The sequence below is a fragment of the Balaenoptera musculus genome, chromosome 2, assembly GCF_009873245.2.
Source record: "Balaenoptera musculus isolate JJ_BM4_2016_0621 chromosome 2, mBalMus1.pri.v3, whole genome shotgun sequence".
In the NCBI taxonomy this organism is placed as follows: domain Eukaryota; kingdom Metazoa; phylum Chordata; class Mammalia; order Artiodactyla; family Balaenopteridae; genus Balaenoptera; species Balaenoptera musculus.
The window spans coordinates 146,860,367-146,880,890 of NC_045786.1; the positions used below are offsets into that span (position 1 = coordinate 146,860,367).

Sequence of the window (20,524 nt, forward strand, 5' to 3'; positions counted from 1 at the left end):
AGAAAACCATGGGGGATGGGGAATTTAAGTATATATATATATATTTTTAATTATATAACTTAAAAGGTCCTTCCTTAAATCTAATGTTTTATATATAAATATATATACACATATATATATATACACACACACACACACACACACATTCACACAAAACCAAAAAACCCAAAAAACAAGCCAACCAGCCACACCATGAAAAAAATCAGAAGATGAATGACCAACTGCTAAGTGTGTTTTCAACTCATTTTATAGACAAAGGCTAATTTACTTTATATATAAACCTCTACATGGCAATAAGATCAACAACAACCTAACAGAAAAAAAATGGGCGAAGGATATGAAAAAATAGTCAACAGAAAGAGAAAGACAAGTTACTTTTAAATATATGAAAATTTGCACACCCTCCTTATAAAATTAATGCTAATTAAAGCTGTACATTAGGTTAACAAGGATCAAATAGTTTAATAAATGTTCTAATTTGGCAAGTTTGCAGGAAAATAAACATGCACACATTGGTGTAAAACTTTGATTAAGAGCAGTTTGGCATATCCATTAAAGTTTTACATGAAAATGTCCTGAACCTAGTAATCTGTAGGGATAATCATTGCAGCATTGTTTCTGATAGCAAAAGAATGGAATCAGTCTAAGTATCCATCAATAGAAAACTGGTTAAATAAATTATGGTACATCCATACAATAAAGCCATTGAAAAGAATGAGGTACTCTAGTATACTAATGTGGAAAGTTCTCCAGGAATATCGTTAAGAGAAAAAAACCTGGTTTAGAACAATGTGTATGCTATCATTTGTGTCCAGTAAAGAGGTATATTTATGACATGTATGGACACTCTCTGGAAGGATGCATATGAAGTTAATAATAGTGCTTTCCTTTGGAGAAGGAGACAAGGTTTGGGGGGAAACTTTTCACAGTATATGTTGGGAATTTTACATTTTAGGCATGTATTACCTAGCCAAAGATAACAATAGTTTGGAGTTTTGGGGTTTTTTTGTTTTGAGTGCTGGGATATCTGAAATGCTTAATACAAATAGCTACATCATCCAGAAATTTAACATTTATTTTGAAATTTCAAAATGGAAAGATCACCTTTCTGGATAGTCTGCAGAATCCAAAGTTTGTGCTTAAATAAACAAGTGCTTTCTTTCTCCTCAGTTACCCATCTTCTATATTTGTATCTCTTTATTTTAAGATGGAATTCCCCCTCCCAAAATTAAAATACTATTTTCTTCATTATAAAAATTCATTCATTCATTCATTGTGGAAAAAAAAAAAGAAAGAAAGAAAAGAAGAAAAGTTTTAAAAATTCCAGACTCCCATCATCTAAAGATAAGTCCTGCATCTTTTCAGGAATTACTACATTGATCTCTTGCTCTCTCTTCTCACACACTATTTCATGTAAATGAGATCATATTTTTTTTTCAGGCAACAATATATCATGCCTATATCCCATGTTTGTGTGTATGTGTATAAAACATATATATATTTAATGGCTGCACTAAATTTTATGAAAATAACACCGTATGTCCTAAGCTCTAAAATTCATTTTGCATGTTTAATTTTTTCCAATTTCAGATACTTCAAACAAGTGTTTCCCAAAGTATAGAATAGCATTTTAGGTGTTGTATGGCCTTTTTTTTAGTTTTTGTACTTTACAGCTGTGGCCTGTGATACTGGTTTCCCATTTATATGACTGATACAGAGTTTTCTGTTAAAATAAGCTCAACTTGAGGAAAAAAGTGCGTTAATTTAAAGAAAGATATGGTAAAAGTGTGAAGCTGGGATATGAATATCTAATGAATATCTATGTTAGAACCATAGTTCTAAAAAATGTTTTGGTGAAACTTATTGTATGCAAATCTTTTTAGAAATCTGTTTAATTTTTTTCAGGGAAGTGTTTAAAACCTATAATGTTGCCATGGACTACATTACAGTTGCACTCCTGATCTGGAATTTTGGTGTGGTGGGAATGATTGCCATTCACTGGAAAGGTCCACTGAGACTCCAGCAGGCATATCTCATTATGATCAGTGCCCTCATGGCCCTGGTATTTATCAAGTACCTCCCAGAATGGACCGCGTGGCTCATCTTGGCTGTGATTTCAGTATATGGTAAAACCCAAGACTGACATTTTGTTCATCACAGAAATACCTCCTGGTGTGTTTTCCTTCCTCTTCTAGTTGTCTTGACTTAGGGAAAATGACAACAGTAATGTCCCATAGCTTTTCAGTAAATAATCAGTTAACTCTACTATCTTTGTCATATAAAGATTTCAAATTTTTTGAGGTTAAGTTCTTTAAAACTGTTTTATTAATCCCCCCAGTTTAACTCACTGATGAGTTAGTGGAAGGATCCATAGACTGCTGGTCCTAAGACTTAGATTCAAATCCCATCGCTACCACTGATAGCCTTCGTGACTTTATGAAGGTGATTCGGGCCCTTCGAGCTTCAGTTTCCTCATTTGGAAAATGGGAATAATGCTTCTCAGAATATTTGTTGGAAAGCACTAGCAGAGTGCTTGACACACATAAAGTGCTCAACTAATTTTTAATATAAAAATTAAGTTAACTACTTTTTATAAGGCAACTTGGGTAGAATTACTCTTTTAAAGATAAAACTTATTTGGGCAGTGTGAGCTTCAAATTTATTAGCAACCCATGTGACATGGGTCCTGAAAAGTCAGAATATACCTTAGCCGTGAATAACCAAGATGTGAACTCTGTAACTCTCACTTTGCATAAAAGCCAAAAAGAGATCCGTTTTCAGAGGTCAATTTGTGGTCTCTGTATGATAACTGCAGTGTTCTTTCATCCCTATTCAAATGCTTATTAAAATGTCAGGTGACCTGTAGTAGAAAACCTCACCATTCCCCCTTGATTGATGAATAAAACGTCTGTGGAAATAGAATTGGATTGGCTCTGTTCTCATATTTGAGCAGTCAGTCACAGAACTGGAGAAGTCATATACTCTTTGTGACAGACTTTTCATAGTGACCTTAGGTTGTATAGTATTTGATGGTTTGCAAAGTACTCACCTTTTCATTGCACAGCTGCGATCAAGAATGCCAGTTCTGCGCTCCGTCCAGTCAGCAGCTGGTTAATACTTTGCAGTCAGAGATTTTACCAATATGTTCTTCTGTTCCATGCCTTTTTCGACAGCCACAGTTTGCCTTCTCCTTCAAAGGGACACATTATATCTTTACCAAGCGACTCGGGTACTTTAGCAGCCCTACTACTGTTGCACAAAATCTTTGCAGGCTGGATCTTAACCACATCCACCTTTGTCCAAGAGCACAGATATAACATTACACTGATGATATCATCCTCTGAATAAATTCACTGGACCTACTTGGTGAGGACATACAGATATTCACAATAGAGCTCAAAAGGGAGGTGGCATTTCCCTGTACATAGTACAAGGCTCTGCCACCCCAGTTAAATTCCTGAAAGTTACTTGGTAAGCTGAGGGCTTCTGCATCTCTGGCACTGTCAAGAAATAGCAGCTGACCCTCTCTGCGCCCACGATGTTAAAACAAGCCCACTATGTTTTAGGCCCTTTGCGGATCTGGGAGGCAATATACTCTTCATTTACAAATTTTACTTAAGCCTATTTATACTGTTACAAATTGGCCCACCTTGAATGGGGACCTCCTACAACATAAGGTTCTAGAATCTGTCCAAATTGTAATACAGTAGTTACTTCCGTTAGTGTCCCTTCTCCCGCCCCAGAGAATCATTCACTGTAGAGGCTTTAGCAACCTCTTCTCATACCTCCTGAAATCTCTGGATCACACACTATGATCATAAGTTGCCCACGGATCTCTGGTGTGAGAAACTACCCTTTTCAGTCCCATGCTGTACACGTTTAGAATGGCCATTTCTGACTACATACCGAGCTCTCCTGGAAACAGGTTTTCACAGGCCCTGAACCTGTGAAGCTCCGTATCCATCTGCTCCTTATCTCCATATCATGGAGACAGCATTCTACAAGCTCAGCACAGCCACCAGGGCCTCCTTGCTAAGACAGAAATGTTAGCCATATGATAGCGCTGAGTCTGGGCCCCGTGGAATATCTCACCCACAGGAGAGGGTGGCCTCTTCTTTCCTCAGTCCCTTGCCAGTTGACAAGGTGCTAGAGGAGGTCACCCCTCTCTTGGACCCCTGGCTACCACGGGAGCCCTTTGGGATCAAATGAGTGAACAAACAGCAGTGGGAGTTTGTACACTTTATGGACAGCATCAAAACTACATGTGAAGGAGCTCACTGGAGAGCTCTGCTTTTCATTGCTTAATCCAGGCATCCTTGATCAAAGAATGGGATCCAAGGGTCAGCAAAATTAGCTGAACTTTGGGCAGTCGTCTTAATCTGGCCAACAGTTGGCTCCATCTGTGCATTTTTACAGACCCTTGGGACATTGCAAGTGGTCTAGCCACCTGGTTCTGCCAGTGGTAGCAACAGCAATTACTTATCCAAGGTTTCCCTCTTTAGGGGAAATAACTGAGAATCTCTTGCCTCACAGATACCAAAAATAGAAATCAAAGTTATACATGTCTCAGTACGTATTAAACCCACAATACAGGCCTCCTCACTTTATCCACTTGGGAGTTCCAGATAGTGTTATAGTGACTATTTCACTTCTAAATATACAATGCTGGGCTCTTGAACAAGGTGTGCAGTGGAACTTTCACCACCATACAAGTCTCACGCTACAGGGCTCACAAGGCACCATTATGACATACTAGAGCAAGTTAAAACTTGATTAAATGAAACATCAGGGTTGAATCATAATAAAGAGTCTGATTCCATTTTTGATATTAAAAAAAAAAAAAGCCAGCTCTGGACACAGACTGCCTGGGTTCAAATCCAGACTCTTCTGCTCCTATCATTTATTGGGTATGTGGCCACAGACACATTACTCAACCCCCGAGTCTTAGTTATTATGAAGATTAAATTAATATGTACAGTACACACGTATAACGGTATTTATCAGTAAATATTAGCTGTTTCTTTAAAATATATAATACTGTGAAGTAAGCAAGGCAGTTATTCTTGTTTTACTGCTAAGAACCTGAAGCTTGTAGAGGTAAAGTATTTGCCCAAGCTTAACATCATTTGATCTAGAATATGAGTCCTAAGTCCCATATTCTTTCTGCTACATTACACTGTTTCTCCTATCAACCCTCTGTTTCTTCCATACATATACAAATTATCTCCACAGACCTTTGAGTTCCTTCAAAATAAAAGACTTTTGTGTCCAGTATTTAGAGTAATGATTCTTAACTCCATTTCCATAAGATCTCAAGATGTCACAAAGATTGTTCTAAGAATTTCAAAACAAAATTAATTTTAATTCACTTTAATTGCTCTAAAAAATAAGGGTTTATCATTTAACAATTCTATAAGGAGTAGTGTGTCGTAAAACCAAGATAGTTACAGGACATCGCAGGTTGAAACAGGTTAGAAATCTCATTATTTCAGAGCATGGCAAATTCCCCTTTTCTCTTCCCAAACAAATCAAAATGGAAGCAGTGAGAGTAGAGATTTCTGTGTGTGTGTGTGTGTGTGCATGTGTGTGTGTGTGTGTGTGTGTGTGCATGTGTGTGTGTGTGTGTTTTATTGTAGTAGTAGTAGTAGTAGTAGTAGTGTACAAGAAGACATGACCACTTGCAGGTGTGAGGTTTTTTACTTTAATGCATCTGAATGATAGTAATGTCAACACAAGCTATCAAATCTTCCTTTACAAATTTACCTATATCTGTTTCACATTATTAAATGTTTGAAATTATTTTCTGTATTTCTATGCTCTGAATTTTCACGACATAGCAAATGTAAGAAAAACTGCAGTTACTGGAGAGAGATGGCGGTAGAATCAAGAATAATTTATGCATATTGCTTCCTCCTCCGAGTTGCTGTTTTCATAAAATAAGACACTTTTCAGCACCGCATGTATTCTGAGACCTAAATATTTGTGAAGTGCTTTTGACAGGAGAACTAAAGAAATCCTTAACTCATGCAGAGGTTTATTAGTTATTTTGTTTTGTTTAAATTTACTGCCCTCTTATTTCAAGTATCCCTAAATAGTACATATACTGTTTTCAAAAAGGAGAGAAGATGAATCTCTTCTACTCTGTTCTTCATATTTTGAAAAGTTCAGTCAAATCTCCTCTATTAAATCCCTCCTAAAGTAACCCTTCAGTTTGTGGCTCATAGGTATGTTTTGTTTGGAAATGGCTTGTCCTTGTTTCTGCTTTGGAAATTGACAACTGCTCTAGAATAATTCTGTCTTGTCATTATTTCTGCCTCTTTTCTTCAAACTGGGAAGACTTATTCCTAGAACCTAGAACAGTGATACACTGTAAACTAACCAAATAGCAGTCAAACCAAAATGAAGTTTGCACAGGTCTCTGTGTGGTTTTGTGTATTTTGTTTAGATTGTCTCCATCCACCTCCCCCATCAGCTTACCTGCTGTTTATTTCATATTCATTCAACATCTTTCTGTGTAAAAAAAATTAAACCTTTTCAATTGGTTAATTCCTCCCTCACACACCCATTTACAAGTTTAGCCAATACATTTTTCAGATGTCTTTTCTATTTTTCTTTTTCTAGATTTAGTGGCTGTTTTGTGTCCAAAAGGCCCACTTCGTATGCTGGTTGAAACAGCTCAGGAGAGAAATGAAACTCTCTTTCCGGCTCTTATTTACTCTTGTAAGTATTTCAGAATGATGTTAAGTTAGTGAACAGCTTAGAATTTACAGAGATTCAAACACATGTAATTATGGTCATTATCATGGTACTTTTTCTCACCTTAAATGCATAGCATTGATGGAACTGCTGCAGATCTGTTTCCTTGCAAGTTATTATCTTCTGCCTGACATTGGTTCAAGAGAGTTTTCAGTATGTGTGGAGATAGAAGAAATATTTAGAGACTGAGGAGCCAGTATTCTCATTTAAAATATTATTAATCAAGAACTACTGAGTACTCGTTATATACATATATTGTAGGTGGATCTTGCACTAGCATGTTGAAAGAATTGTACTTTTCCTTCAGAATGTGTTTGCCCTTTTTTTGGTTTTAGAGTCATACTCTTCCTAATCATTCAGTAAATATTTATTCATCATTGACCTGATCTGCTCCCACAGAGCACTGTGGAGGATATAAAGATGATTAAGAGGGACTTCCCTAGCGGTCCAGTGGTTAAGACTCCATGCTTCCAATGCAGGGGGCCTGATCGGGGAACTAAGATCCCACCTGCCGTGGCATGGCCAAAAACTAAATTAAAAAAAAAAAAAAGATGATTAAGATACTTTGCTTTCCCTCAGAGTGCATTTGCTTACATTTTTTTTTTTTTTTGGCCATGCTGCACGGCACGTGAGATCTTATTTCCCTGACCAGGAATCGAACCCGAGCCCTCAGCAGTGAAAACTCAGAGTCGTAACCACTGGACCACCAGGGAATTCCCTTGCTTACAATTTAGAAGTGAGATAAGACAAGTATATAAACAACATTCGAGGCAGACTGTTATCAGGTTATTCAGAAGGAACGCAAAGTGCAGAAAAAGCTCAAAACAGGGAAAATCTAAATGGGGAATCAGGGAAAGGCTTCATGGAAGAGACAGCATTTGGATTGAACCTTCAAAGCGTGGGTAGGATTTCAGCAAGCACAGATGGAAGGGTCAATTCCAAAAGTGGGCTTGGGGACGTCCCTGGTGGCGCAGTGGTTAAGAATCCGCCTGCCAGTGCAAGGGACACGGGTTCGATCCCTGGTCTGGGGAGATCCCACACGCCATGGAGCAACTAAGCCCGTGTGCCACAACTACTGAGCCTGCGCGCCACAACTACTGAAGCCCGCGCAGCAACGAAGACCCAATGCAGCCAAATAAATATAAAAAAAAAAAAAAGTGGGCTTGTCACAAAGAATGGCTTGGAGGCATAAGTGTGGGGCATCTTTTTCAAATTTCAAGTGTTCCAGTTGACTAGAACATGGAGTACAAAATAGGGAGAGTACTAGGAGATGGGTTTGGAAAGGCACATAGGGCAAGATCAAGGGTAGCTTTGAGGGACTGGTTTAGATCTCTGTATTCTATTCATGATCACTTGGGAATCATAGAAGGTTCTTAACAGAAGAGTAATGTGATCAGAGCTGTGCCTTTGTAAGCTTGCAGCATTGTGCAAGATGAATGGGAGGGAGTGAGAACGGGAAGCATAACTAAGCAGATATTGCCATGGTCTAGGTGGAAAGTAATGAGAGTCTGAATTATGGGATAGGTAATGGCAGTCAAGGGAAAGGCCTTGATGAGAGCTTTTGGAGGCAGTTTCAGTCGTTCTTAGTGATGAGTGAGAAGTTTAAAGCTTAAAGGAAGGATGATAAAGAAGAGAGGTTTTTCTTATTTGAGAAATCTGTGTAGTGTTGCCTGTAGCCCATATCTAATTTTCTTGGCAGGAACTGTGAGCCATCCAGGTAGAAATTTCCAGCAGGAGTTTAGAAATGAAGTACCAGTGCAAAGGAAAAGGTTGATAATAGAGATGCAGAATTGAAGAACATCAGCATGGAGGTGACAGTTGCAGCTGTGGGAGTGGATGAGTGATTCAAATCAAAGGAGAAGAGAAGAGGACACCAGGAGTAGATCTTTGTCAACTACTATGTTTAGAGAGTGAGAAATGAAGAGAGAATAGTAAAGGGAACATAAGAATATATCAGAAAATTGGGAAAACCAACATTTTTCACTTAGCAGTAGCATGACTGTTTTTTCATATCAGTACGTGAAATGTCTGAATAGTTTTCTCTTATATAGATATTAAATAAAGGGTATCTTTATTGATCATTTCCCATTACAAACAGTGCTTGCAGAGAACATTTATGAATTTGTGAATATTGTTGTACAGGTACATTCATAGAAATGGAATTGCTAAGTCAAAGGATATGTGCCTTTAAATTTTGATAGATACTGCCAGATTGCCTCCTCAAAAGGCTATACCAATTTATAGTCCCTTCAGTAGTGTGAAGGTCCTAATTTCCTAAAACCTTCATTATCATTTGTTTGTATATGTGTATGGGAAACTAATAGACAAAAAACATCTTGTTTTAGTTTTCATCTTGGCTTATTGACTAATAACTATTAGTTAATAGTAATCAACTAATAACTATTAGTTAATAGTAATTAATAACTGTTAGTTAATAGTAATTAATAACTATTAATGATTATTTGGACTTTTTAATGTATTTTTTTAGCTGCATATTTAAATTTCTTGTTTTATGACTGGCTTGGTATTATATTTTTCCATATTTTTAGAATTAATTTTTAATTATACAAGTAATACATTAATACTTTATCATTGAAAAAATTTTTGAATTACAGATAAAGTTAAATTTCATTATAACTGTCATCCCCAATCTTAATACTTTACCAAGCAGTTACTTACCAGTATTATCAGTGTGATATATATCCTTGTGGACTTCTGGCCTATTTTTCTGTTGAGTTATTGAAAAAGCAGTTTCAAGAAGGAGAGAATGTCAGATGCTATAAAGAAGTGAAGGATGGGCTTCCCTGGTGGCGCAGTGGTTGAGAATCTGCCTGCCAATGCAGGGGACACGGGTTCGAGCCCTGGTCTGGGAAGATCCCACATGCCGCAGAGCGACTGGGCCCGTGAGCCACAATTACTGAGCCTGCGCGTCTGGAGCCTGTGCTCCGCAACAAGAGAGGCCGCGATAGTGAGAGGCCCGCGCACCGCGATGAAGAGTGGCCCCCACTTGCCGCAACTGGAGAAAGCCCTCACACAGAAACCAAGACCCAACACAGCCATAAATAAATAAATAAATAAATAAAATATTAAAAAAAATACTTTAAAAAAAAAAAAAAAGAAGTGAAGGATGATGAGGACTAAGTAAACCATATAGAATTTGGTGCTTTAGACATCTTTAGTGACATTTAAGAGAGCAATTTCAGTAGAATGATAGGACCAGAAGCAGTATTCCAAAGGGCGGAAAGTGTGCATCTGTGTGTGTGTGTCTGTGTGTGTCTGTCTGGGTTTTGCTGACACTGGCAGTGGAGGTGATACAGTGAACAGAGACTGGGTGATGAAGAAGGAGAGGTAAGTATCACCTACTAGTTCACAGGCAGAGCAGTGGTGACTGGAGAAGAGAACAGGTTTGAGGAAAGATGGTTCCAGGAGAGAGAAGGTTGAGGGAAAGGAGCCAGTGGAGAAAGGCTTTGAAGAGACCAGCAAGAAGAAGTAATTACTGGAGCAAAGTAATAAACGAAGCAGGTAGAAATAGCTCTAAGAGTTCAGTAAGAGGAATTAGATGACAATAGTGAAAGACCCAGAAGGAAGGAAAAGACAGAAAAGCAGAAGATAGTGGAACGTAGAGAGAGGTCAAGTTGGGAGCACGTGTTAGTTCACCTCAGTCTTTCTTGTGAACTTGCTGTTAGGTCCTTTGTGGGAAGTGGAGAAGGTGGGGATTGTGCTTGTAGCTGGAGAAGTCTGGTAAAGCTTTAGAGCACCCAGTGTCTGAAATGCAAGGGTCTTTCTCTTACTTTTTTCCCATATAAATTTATTATCATGTGTTTATGGTGTTTTCGGCCGAAGAGAACAGACGAGGTTTTGAGCATCAACATATTCCTCTTAATGAGCATTTGCGTGTGAGCTTCTTCTGTGTTATTCCTGGAAATGAAAATCTACTATTCATATATTTTATATTTGTGTATACAGAATGTTACACCAAATGTTAATAGTGAATGCTAGGAATTTAGAGTAATGAATATACTTGTAAAAGTATAGAAGGATGTTCACTGAAGCAGTGCTTATATTAAGAAGTAAATGGAAATAACCTAAGTGTCCATCAAAAAGGGACACTTTCAAATAATTACAGTACATTCATACAATGGATAGTTGTGCAGCCATTTAAAAGAATGAAATAGCTCTATATATTTCTGATTGTTTTTTGTAAATGTCAAAGATTATATATTAAATACAAAAAGCAAGATTTAAAACAATACATTCAATATCCTGTGGAAGGAGTAGGGGAAAGGAGCTGTATATGTATGGATGTGTGTGTATATATATAAAATCCCAGTGACACATTTCAAAACTGATAGTCTCTAGGTCCATCCATGTCTCTACAAAGAGACTGTCATACAGAGTAAAGTAAGTCAGAAAGAGAAAAACAAATATCGTATATTAACACATATATGTGGAATCTAGAAAAATGGTATAGGTGATCTTATTTGCAAAGCAGAAATAGAGACACAGACGTAGAGAACAAACTATGGATACCAAGGGGGAAGCGGTGGGGGTGGGATGAATTGGGAGATTGGGATTGACATATATACACTATTGATACTATGTATAAAATAGATAACTAATGAGAACCTACTGTATAGCATAGGGAACTCTACTCGGTGCTCTGTGGTGACCTAAATGAGAAGGAAATCCAAAACAGAGGGGATATATGTATACGTATAGCTGATTCACTTTGCTGTACAGTAGAAACTAACACAATATTGTAAAGCAACTATACTCCAATAGAAAAAAACAAAAAAACTGACAGTATACTACTAGTGTTTACCTCTGGGAAGTGCGATTTAGAGACTGAGACAACTTTTACATTTTTCCTTGTATCTTTCTCTACTTGTAGATTTTTAATGTTGTACTCTATATTTTTTTAAAATTTTTTTAAGAGTTTTTTTTGTTTTCTTTTATTTATTTAATTATTTATTTATGGCTGTGTTGGGTCTTGGTTTCTGTGCGAAGGCTTTCTCTAGTTGCAGCAAGCGGGGGCTGCTCTTCATCGTGATGCGCGGGCCTCTCACTATCGCAGCCTCTCTTGTTGCGGAGCACAGGCTCCAGACGCGCAGGCTCAGTAATTGTGGCTCACGGGCCCAGTTGCTCCGTGGCATGTGGGATCTTCCCAGACCAGGGCTCGAACCCGTGTCCCCTGCATTGGCAGGCAGATTCTCAACCACTGCGCCACCAGGGAAGCCCCATTTTTTTTTAATTTTTAAAAAAAATTTAAATAAATAAATTTATTTATTTATTTATTTATTTATGGCTGCATTGGGTCTTTGTTGCTGTGCATGGGCTTTCTCTAGTTGCAGCGAGCGGGGGCTACTCTTCATTGCAGTGCGCAGGCTTCTCATCATGGTGGTTTCTCTTGTTGCAGAGCACGGACTCTAGGCGCGTGGACTTCAGTAGTTGTGGTATGCAGGCTCAGTAGTTGCGGCACACGGGCTCAGTAGTTGTGGTGCACGGGCTTAGTTGCTCCTAGGGCATGTGGGATCTTCCCAGACCAGGGCTCGAACCTGTGTCCCATGCATTGGCAGGTGGATTCTTAACCACTGTGCCACCAGGGAAGTCCCTGTTGTACTCTATATTTTTTAATTGTGGGTGTCAAAGTGAAGGAATTGTGAGTTTTAAATTTTTTCTTAGTTTTAGGATTTTACATTGTTCTACCGTTGTATCTATTGTTAGTACCACGATAATGCTGTGTAACAAACCACCTCAAAACGTAATGCCTTAGGGGACTTCCCTGGCGGCACAGTGGTTAAGAATCTGCCTGCCAATGCAGGGGACATAGGTTCGAGCCCTGGTCCAGGAAGATCCCACATGCCATGGAACAACTAAGCCCATGCACCACAACTGCTGTAGCCCGCATGCCTGGAGCCCGTGCTCCGCAACAAGAGAAGCCACCGCAGTGAGAAGCTCAAGCACCGCAACGAAGAATAGCCCCCGCTCGCCGCAACTAGAGAAAGCCCACACGCAGCAAAGAAGACCCAACGCAGCCAAAAATAAATAAATAAATTTATTTTAAAAAACCCAAAAACTTAATGCCTTAAAAATAATAATTAGTCACCATCACTCCTGTACCTGTGGGTCAGTTGACTCAGCTGATCAAACTTGGCTGTGGTACCTCTGCTCCATGTGTTCCCTGTCCTCCTTGGGCCAGTGGGTTAGCTGAAGATGTTTGTATCTGGAGAAACAAGAGGGCAGCAGGCCTGTTAAGGCCTAGGCTCAGTATCAGCACACTGTCATCTCTGTCCATGTGCCATTGGTTGAAGCAAGTCACATAGCTGAGCCCTTGGTCAGGAAGAGGAAAACTGCATTCCAGTCTCAGCGAGGCCATGGCAAGAGTGTGGGTGCAGGAGGGGTGAAGAAGAAGGGATCTTTCAGTCTGCCACAATGTTAAGCATGTATGTTAATTTTATACTCAGAAAAAGGATTTACTGTTTTTAAAAAATCTCGTATATAATATTTTTAAAAACTCAAGTCTGTATAACAATCAATATTGAGATATTTTTGCAGTAATTCCACAAATATGGGAAAATATAAGCATAAACCTTTACCTCCTGTGTAGATGAAATAGGTTCAAGAAAGTATCTGTTCTCATGAAATACTGACTCTTTAGTGAGCATTTCATAAATCATTGAGTTTGACAGGTTTTTATTCAAGTAGAATATATAAAAAGCAGCAATATTAATCAGTTCTTTCCCCCTGAAATGGGTATAAACATGAATATGAAAAGTTTTAAGTCAGTCCTCTCAGTTATTTGTTCTTTAAAAATACAATCCTTTGATGCATTTGTATCTTCCCCAGTTAAGAGTATTCAGTTTGCAAAAGGGTCTTACCCTCAAGAAACATGTGAGCATTTTTGTTTGTTTTCCCTATCCCTTGTTTGGACAGGAAGAATGTACACCTACTCTTTGGTAGCTTTTCAGAAAACAAAGGTAACATTTCTTTGAGGTTGACCATTATGTAAAGTTTTTCTCTGATTTCATATCAGTTTGGGAAGTTTTTAGATTGTTAATTTTTAATTTGCATATTTTTCTATTGATCTAAGATGTTTGGTGTTAAGTTGAAAGATTGGAAAGTGGGTTTTTTAGATATTATGTTAGTAATATTAATTCATTCAGCAAATACATATTCTGCTCACGATAATTTACATCAGGGGTTAGCAAACTACTGCCCATAGCCAAATCTGGCCCGTGGCCTGTTTTTGTATAGGCCTGAAAGCTAAGAATGGTTTTTACATCTTTAAAGAGTTAATGGAAAAGAAAAGAACAAAGAAGAATATGTGACAGAGGCCAGATGTTGACCCACAAGCCCCAAATATTTACTATCTGGCCCTTTACAGAAAAAGTTTGCTGACCGCTGATTTCCATGGTTAATATTAAGTGTTAAAAGAGTTTGTAGGAGTTCACGTGGCCGGGGGGTCGGACTGAGCATCTCTCCTTTGCGGCGGCGGCGGCGGCCAGAGAGCGAGAGTACGAAGGGCGGCAACCCGAGTCACGGCAGGACAGGCATTTAGAAAGTTTCTTCCCCTCTTTGACCGAGTATTAGTTGAAAGAAGTGCACCCAAAGTTGTAACCAAAGGAGGCATTATGCTTCCAGAAAAATCGCAAGGAAAAGTATTGCAAGCAATGGTAGTAGCTGTTGGATCAGGCTCTAAAGGAAAGGGTGGAGAGGTTCAACCAGTTAGTGTGAAAGTTGGAGATAAAGTTCTTCTCCCAGAATATGGAGGCACCAAAGTAGTTCTAGATGACAAGGATTATTTCTTATTTAGAGATGGTGACATTCTTGGAAAATATGTCGACTAAAATAAGTCACTATTGAAATGGCATCACGTGAAGCTGCCCGTTCCCCCAGTGGCATCACATGAAGCTGCCACTGAAGTTCTGAAATCTTTCATCCTGTAAATAATTTCCGTGTTTCTTTTATAATAAAGTAATGATATCCAAACTAAAAAAAAAAAAAAAAGAGTTTGTAGCTTTATTTTTCTATACTTGCATAAAGAAAGAAAATCAAATAAATACCTGCTGCCTTCATTGCCAAGAAGACTACAGAAATTCGTAAACCCTGTTGGTTGCCCTATTTCCTCTTCATTGGGTTTCGATTTAGTTACAGTGAATCGCCAACCTGGCTAATATTTACTTTGATCAGTTAGTCGGGTTATCATATAATGAAACTTGTCTGACCTCTGAATTACAAAGCTATGGTGAATGAGTAAGTGCAGCTATTACAGAATTTTTATCCTCTTTGGTTATGTATTTCTTTCATAAGCTATTCAAGAAGCCTTAGAGTATTAGGAAAATGGATATAATTGTAAAATCAGTGACAAAATGCCAGAGAAACACAGAAAATGCCAAGTATCTTGTTTAAAATTGCTTACCATTACTGGATTGGACTCAGGTTGTTGCTGGCTTGGTTTCTGCTGTCACCCTGTATGGCACATGTTTGTATGTATTTTTGTATTATTGTTGGTGTATCTTCAGGATAAATTCCAAAAGTGTTATTGCTGGGTCAGAGGGTAAATGTACATGTAGTTTTGTTAGATGTTACCAAATTCCCCGCCATGTTTCATCCTATCTGCAGTATGTAAGAGAAGCACCATTTTAAAGTATTCACATTGCCTCTTAATTAAAATGTGACAAGATGTGTGTGTATATCTAGAGCTATATAGATATATTGATATATATGTATTTTTGTGGAGGGGACATAGAAAAGGCAGTTGACTATCCATTTATGTTTATTGCTTTTAACTTTTTTTTTTCTTATTCCCTGTATATAACACAGTTTAGCATTATTGAAAATCCCAGAAGTGAGACATAACATGAAGGGAGCATATTCCTTGCATCTTTCAAATTATAGTAATTCATCCGATTCTTTGTGAGCCCCAGTTTGTCCTCTAATTCAGTTCCAATAAGTAATTTTCACCAGTGAATTCACACTATTTTAGGATATTCAACTAGCCGAGCTGTTGTTTCAGTGCAATCTTGCTGGCCTGAACAATTTTCCTTCTGATTACTTTTCAGGGATTATAAATAACAATGAACAGTTGTATTATAGCAGCTGCAGTTTGAAAGCTACAGTAAATGTCCAGTTTCAGAATTTTTTCTTTTATCTGCCAAAATCAAAGAGAACCTTTTGTAGTTTTTATTTTTTTTAATAAGTTAGTTAATTTATTTATTTTTGGCTGCATTGGGTCTTCGCTGCTGCGCGCGAGCTTTCTCTAGTTGCGGCGAGCGGGGGCTGCTCTTCGTTGCAGTGCGCGGGCTTCTCATTGCGGTGGCTTCTCATTGCGGAGCAAAGGCTCTAGGCGCACAGGCTCAGAAGTTGTGGCACACAGGCTTAGTTGCTCCGCGGCATGTGGGATCTTCGCGGACCAGGGCTGGAACCCGTGTTCCCTGAATTGGCAGGCAGATTCTAACTACTGCGCCACCAGGGAAGTCCCTATAGTTTTCTCTTTTTTTAAAAAAAAATATTTATTTATTTATTTATTTATGGCTGCGTTGGGTCTTCATTGCTGTGCGCGGGCTTTCTCTGGTTGTGGCGAGAGGGGGCTACTCTTCGTTGCGGTGCGCAGGCTTCTCATTGAGGTGGCTTCTCTTGTTGCAGAGCATGGGCTCTAGGCGCGTGGGCTTCAGTAGTTGTGGCACACGGGTTCAGTAGCTGTGGCTCGTGGGCTGTAGAGCGCAGGCTTCAGCAGCTGTGGCATGCGGGCTTAGTTGCTCCACAGCATGTGGGATCTTCCTGGACCAGGGCTCAAACCCGTGTCTCCTGCATTGGCAGGTGGATTCTTAAGCACTGCGCCACCAGGGAAGCCCCGTCCCAGTAGTTTTTAATATGCATTTGCTTCTGATTGTTAGGGATTCTTATGGTGACATTAAGAAGATTGGTGATTTGTGTGGAGAAATAACAGCCTGCTCTCTATTCGTGAGCTTTCCTTCTGTGTTTCCAGTCCTTACCTAGACTTTTGTCTTTCTCAACAGCAACAATGGTATGGTTGGTGAATATGGCAGAAGGAGACCCAGAAGCCCAAAGGAAGGTATCCAAAAACTCCAATTATAATGCACAAAGTAGGTGGCTTTTATTTGGTAATTTCCTGGTTTTCACGGTCATTGTCATCTTTTGAGTTATGAAGCAATGATTTTTTAACCACTTTCTTTTGAGAATCTCCTGGAAGCTGTGGTAATACCTAGCAAACACAGATAAATATTTGAGTTCACATGCTCCAAACCCAACAATCAGCCAAGGCACCCTAGGTTAAGAATTTCTACCATTAAACACTATTAATTCCAGTATGGAAAGGTTCAAGTTGAGGCTATGATTTTAAAAAGGTAGAATAAACACTCTCTTCAAACATGTAAAAATGAGAACCTCTTGTCTGACAAGGCCAGAGTAACTGAAATATAATTTGATTTGAGTTGTGATAATGTCTATGTTGAGAAGATAAAATATTCCAGGTGAACATGACTTTCTGGAGGAGGGTAAGAATGATGACCTAGGGTGGGAGATTGAAAGGCCCACTTGTGGATACTACAGAAGATGTTAAGGCAAACACAAGTTAGGAGGAGTTATAATTAGAAAAGTTGAGGAATAACAGCACGATATCAATAGTCAAAAAGAAAGGAAACCTTTTTTTTTTTTTTTTTTTTTTTTAAGAAAAACAAGGACTAACCTTATGAGGAAGCTGACAAACAGAGGCGGAATAAAGGTTGGTCAGAGAAGAAAAAAGGGCCTTAACTGAGTTGCTGTTTGTCAGGAAAGGGAGAGTTTAGGTTTTCTAGAGCCAAGAAAACTGCTGATTTAGCATTTGGGTAACTGCAAGGAGGACGCTTTCAACTTAGAATTTGCGTATTTGGGACCGAAAGATATTAGGCCCATTCTGCAGTGAGCGAGGCAGCAAAACAGGGTGGCATTAGACCAGCAGTAGACCTAGTAGAGAAGTGGGAAATAGAGGAAACAGTTGCTCCAGGTCTGGTTGTTCCGTTAACCTTGTTAAGCTAAAGAAAATTGAAAGATTAGTTGTCTGTGAGTATATATGTATATATATGTGAGTATGAGTGTCTTTTGGGTACATCAAGATTTTATTCTTTTGACAAATGTTGATTGAGCACCTAACTGTGTGCCTAGTATTTGTTAGGCACCGGGGATATAGCTCTGAACGAGAGGTCCTATTCCTGTGGAGTTTATAGCCTATTTGGGGAGACACGCATGTTGAACAAATAATTCATTCAGTTTGTGAGAAGCACTACAAAGGAGAAGTGTAAGTTGCTATGAAAGTTTATAGTGGAAGAATTTCATTTATTCTGGAAAGCCAGGATGGCTTCCCTGAGGAAGTGATAACAGGAGATGGCCAGCCAAAGAGAGGAAGAAGAGCTTTCCAGAAGAGGAAGCACCATGGGCAAGGGCCTTGAAGTGAGGAGGAGCTGGATGAACTGCAGAGCTCCTCAGTGGGAGTGTGGTTGGTGTTTCGGGTGGGCGTTCTTAATTGTGCTGACTCCCCTCACATGGTTTAGCATTCCTGGCCTCTCACCCACTAAATGCCAAGGGTAGCTTCAAGGTTTGCCATAACCAAAAGCTCCCCATCCTAGTTATTTCCAAACACCCCATGGAAGGGAGGTGCTACCCCCAGTTGAAAACCTCTGTGTTATAGGAACTAGAAGTTAGTTTGGAACAAGGGGGTGTAGGATTCCAAGAGGGATGTCTGTAAAGGAAAAAAGTAATAGAACTCAGGTTGCCCGAGTGAGCACCTAAGATAAAAACATCAAGATACAGCATTATGAGCGTGCTATTTATAATTAATTATGGAGGTAAATACCAAAATAAACAGCTGAAAGGGTTGAAGGTAGGGTGAGGATCAGGAGTGAGGAGGGATAGGGCAGAGCAGGGACTGATGTTTTTATTTCTAAATCGTATACTTTTATGATTTTATAAACTAGCTCAGGGAAGATTCAGGTTTTGTGGAGACCTGGTTAAGAAAACAATGCAAATTAAAAATACAAAATTGCTAGAGCCCCTTTCAGAAAAAAGTCCATGCAAGCGAAAGACCTGAAGTATGCAAGCTTCATTTATTCATGGTAGATGAATAAATATGAACATGTATTAATTTTATTTTAAAAAATGAGAAAAAAGAGTATTATCAACTTCACTTATGTATTTTAATTATTTTTGATGTATGGAAAGTTCTTGAGACAATCATGTTATACTCACAATTTTCAGTCAGACCGAATCATTATAACAAAATGACTAGCCCATAAAAAAATTCACTCCCTCCTTTCCCATCCTCCCAGCCCCCAATAGTGGTCTACTTTTATAACTTAGTCACTAAAGCCAGTGGTGAATGCCATCAATTAGTGAGTGCCAGCAGCTCCAGCTGCAAAGATCAGAAGAAATGTTCTCTCACCTGACCAGAACTCCTGAGGTGTAGGCATTTGCCCGGCTGGCTAATTTTATGACTCGATGATTGTCAGGGGCCCCAGTTCCTTCCTGTCTTCCTGCTCTGCTCTCCTGAGATACGAGCTTGGTCCTCAGCCCTCTGCTCCTCATGGTCACAAGATGACAACTGCAGTGCCAGCCATCATATCCAGATGACACAACATCCAGGGGAAGAAAGGGGCTGTTTGTGTCTCCTTAAGTCTCTCTCAAAGAGTGAGAAAATTTTTCCCCAAATTTCCAGCAGACTTTGCCTCACCACACATTGGCTGGTACCAACCCCACAGCTTTAGAGCTTTCATTGGGAAGAGGAATTGTAGGATGACCACACTTAGCTTGGACTGAACGGGATTTACCACCGGAGTCATGGGTGGGAGGTGGAAACCCAAATAAATCAGTACTCTGCCCTCAGGAAAAAAAGGGGAGAAATAGCTGTTGGGGAAGCAACCAACAGGCCTGAAATAACCCGTGATTTGTGGTTTAAGAGCCAGCTAACCCACCTAGTTACAATGACAGGTAATTACTGTTTCCATGTCATTTTCTTAAAGGTATTAAGAGATTTTTCTAAATATTACAGTTGTGATGTTCACTTTTTCTTGAAGGCACAGAAAGTGAGTCACAAGACCCTGTGACAGAGAGTGATGATGGTGGCTTCAGCGAAGAGTGGGAAGCCCAGAGGGACAGTCGCCTGGGGCCTCATCACTCTACGGCTGAGTCGCGATCTGCTGTACAGGATCTTTCCAGCAGCATCCTGGCCAGTGAGGACCCAGAGGAAAGTATGTGCCTTTCTCTACATTGGAAATTCATGGATTCCTTTAGGTGCTGCAGTATCAAACTCTCCCAAAATAAAATGAATCAAAGTGTTACAGTCTAATTCTAAACAGCAGTGCAGCTTTTAGTAGGAAATAACAATAGTTGGTGCTTTTCTCATAATTAAATTTGTTAATGGACCAAATTCTGCACCTCAGATTTTTGAAATTATCCCTTTACAGCCTGATCTTTGGCATTGATTTTATAAGGTAAAAAAAAAAAAATTTAATATTATTCTGATAAGACTTCATGTCTACAAAATTTTCATTAATATATTTCACTCTTGCTGCACAGAGACCTATGGATTTAAATGCTTCACCCTTTGACATTGTTACTGCCCTTTGTCGGCAAGCACTGTATTTTATTAATTTTAAAGAAAATCAAAGGGATTTAGGTTCTCTGCAGAAATGTAAGAGTTTGTTCAGTGTCTAAGGTGTGCTGTCACTGGGATTCAGGTCAGCACTTGGGGCTTCTTAGGATATTAGCCAGTAGA

At 39.1% G+C, this 20,524-nt stretch overlaps 2 protein-coding genes across 6 annotated transcripts in view; both read left to right on the top strand.

Moving 5' to 3' along the window:
- PSEN1 (presenilin 1) overlaps positions 1–20,524 on the top strand; it is an 87,736-nt gene that overhangs the window by 53,996 nt on the left and 13,216 nt on the right. For all 5 annotated transcript variants that reach the window (XM_036842360.1, XM_036842361.1, XM_036842357.1 and 2 more), the window contains 4 exons: positions 1,906–2,126; positions 6,622–6,720; positions 16,776–16,862; positions 19,824–19,997. In XM_036842360.1, coding sequence (XP_036698255.1) covers positions 1,906–2,126; positions 6,622–6,720; positions 16,776–16,862; positions 19,824–19,997 — 581 coding nt within the window. The remainder of the gene's footprint in view (positions 1–1,905; positions 2,127–6,621; positions 6,721–16,775; positions 16,863–19,823; positions 19,998–20,524) is intronic.
- On the top strand, positions 10,173–14,763 carry LOC118891160 (10 kDa heat shock protein, mitochondrial-like). The gene is made up of 2 exons (XM_036844827.1): positions 10,173–10,278; positions 14,230–14,763. Exons 1-2 carry the CDS (start codon positions 10,173–10,175, stop codon positions 14,601–14,603), a joined length of 480 nt encoding a protein of 159 aa, XP_036700722.1. The 3' UTR covers positions 14,604–14,763.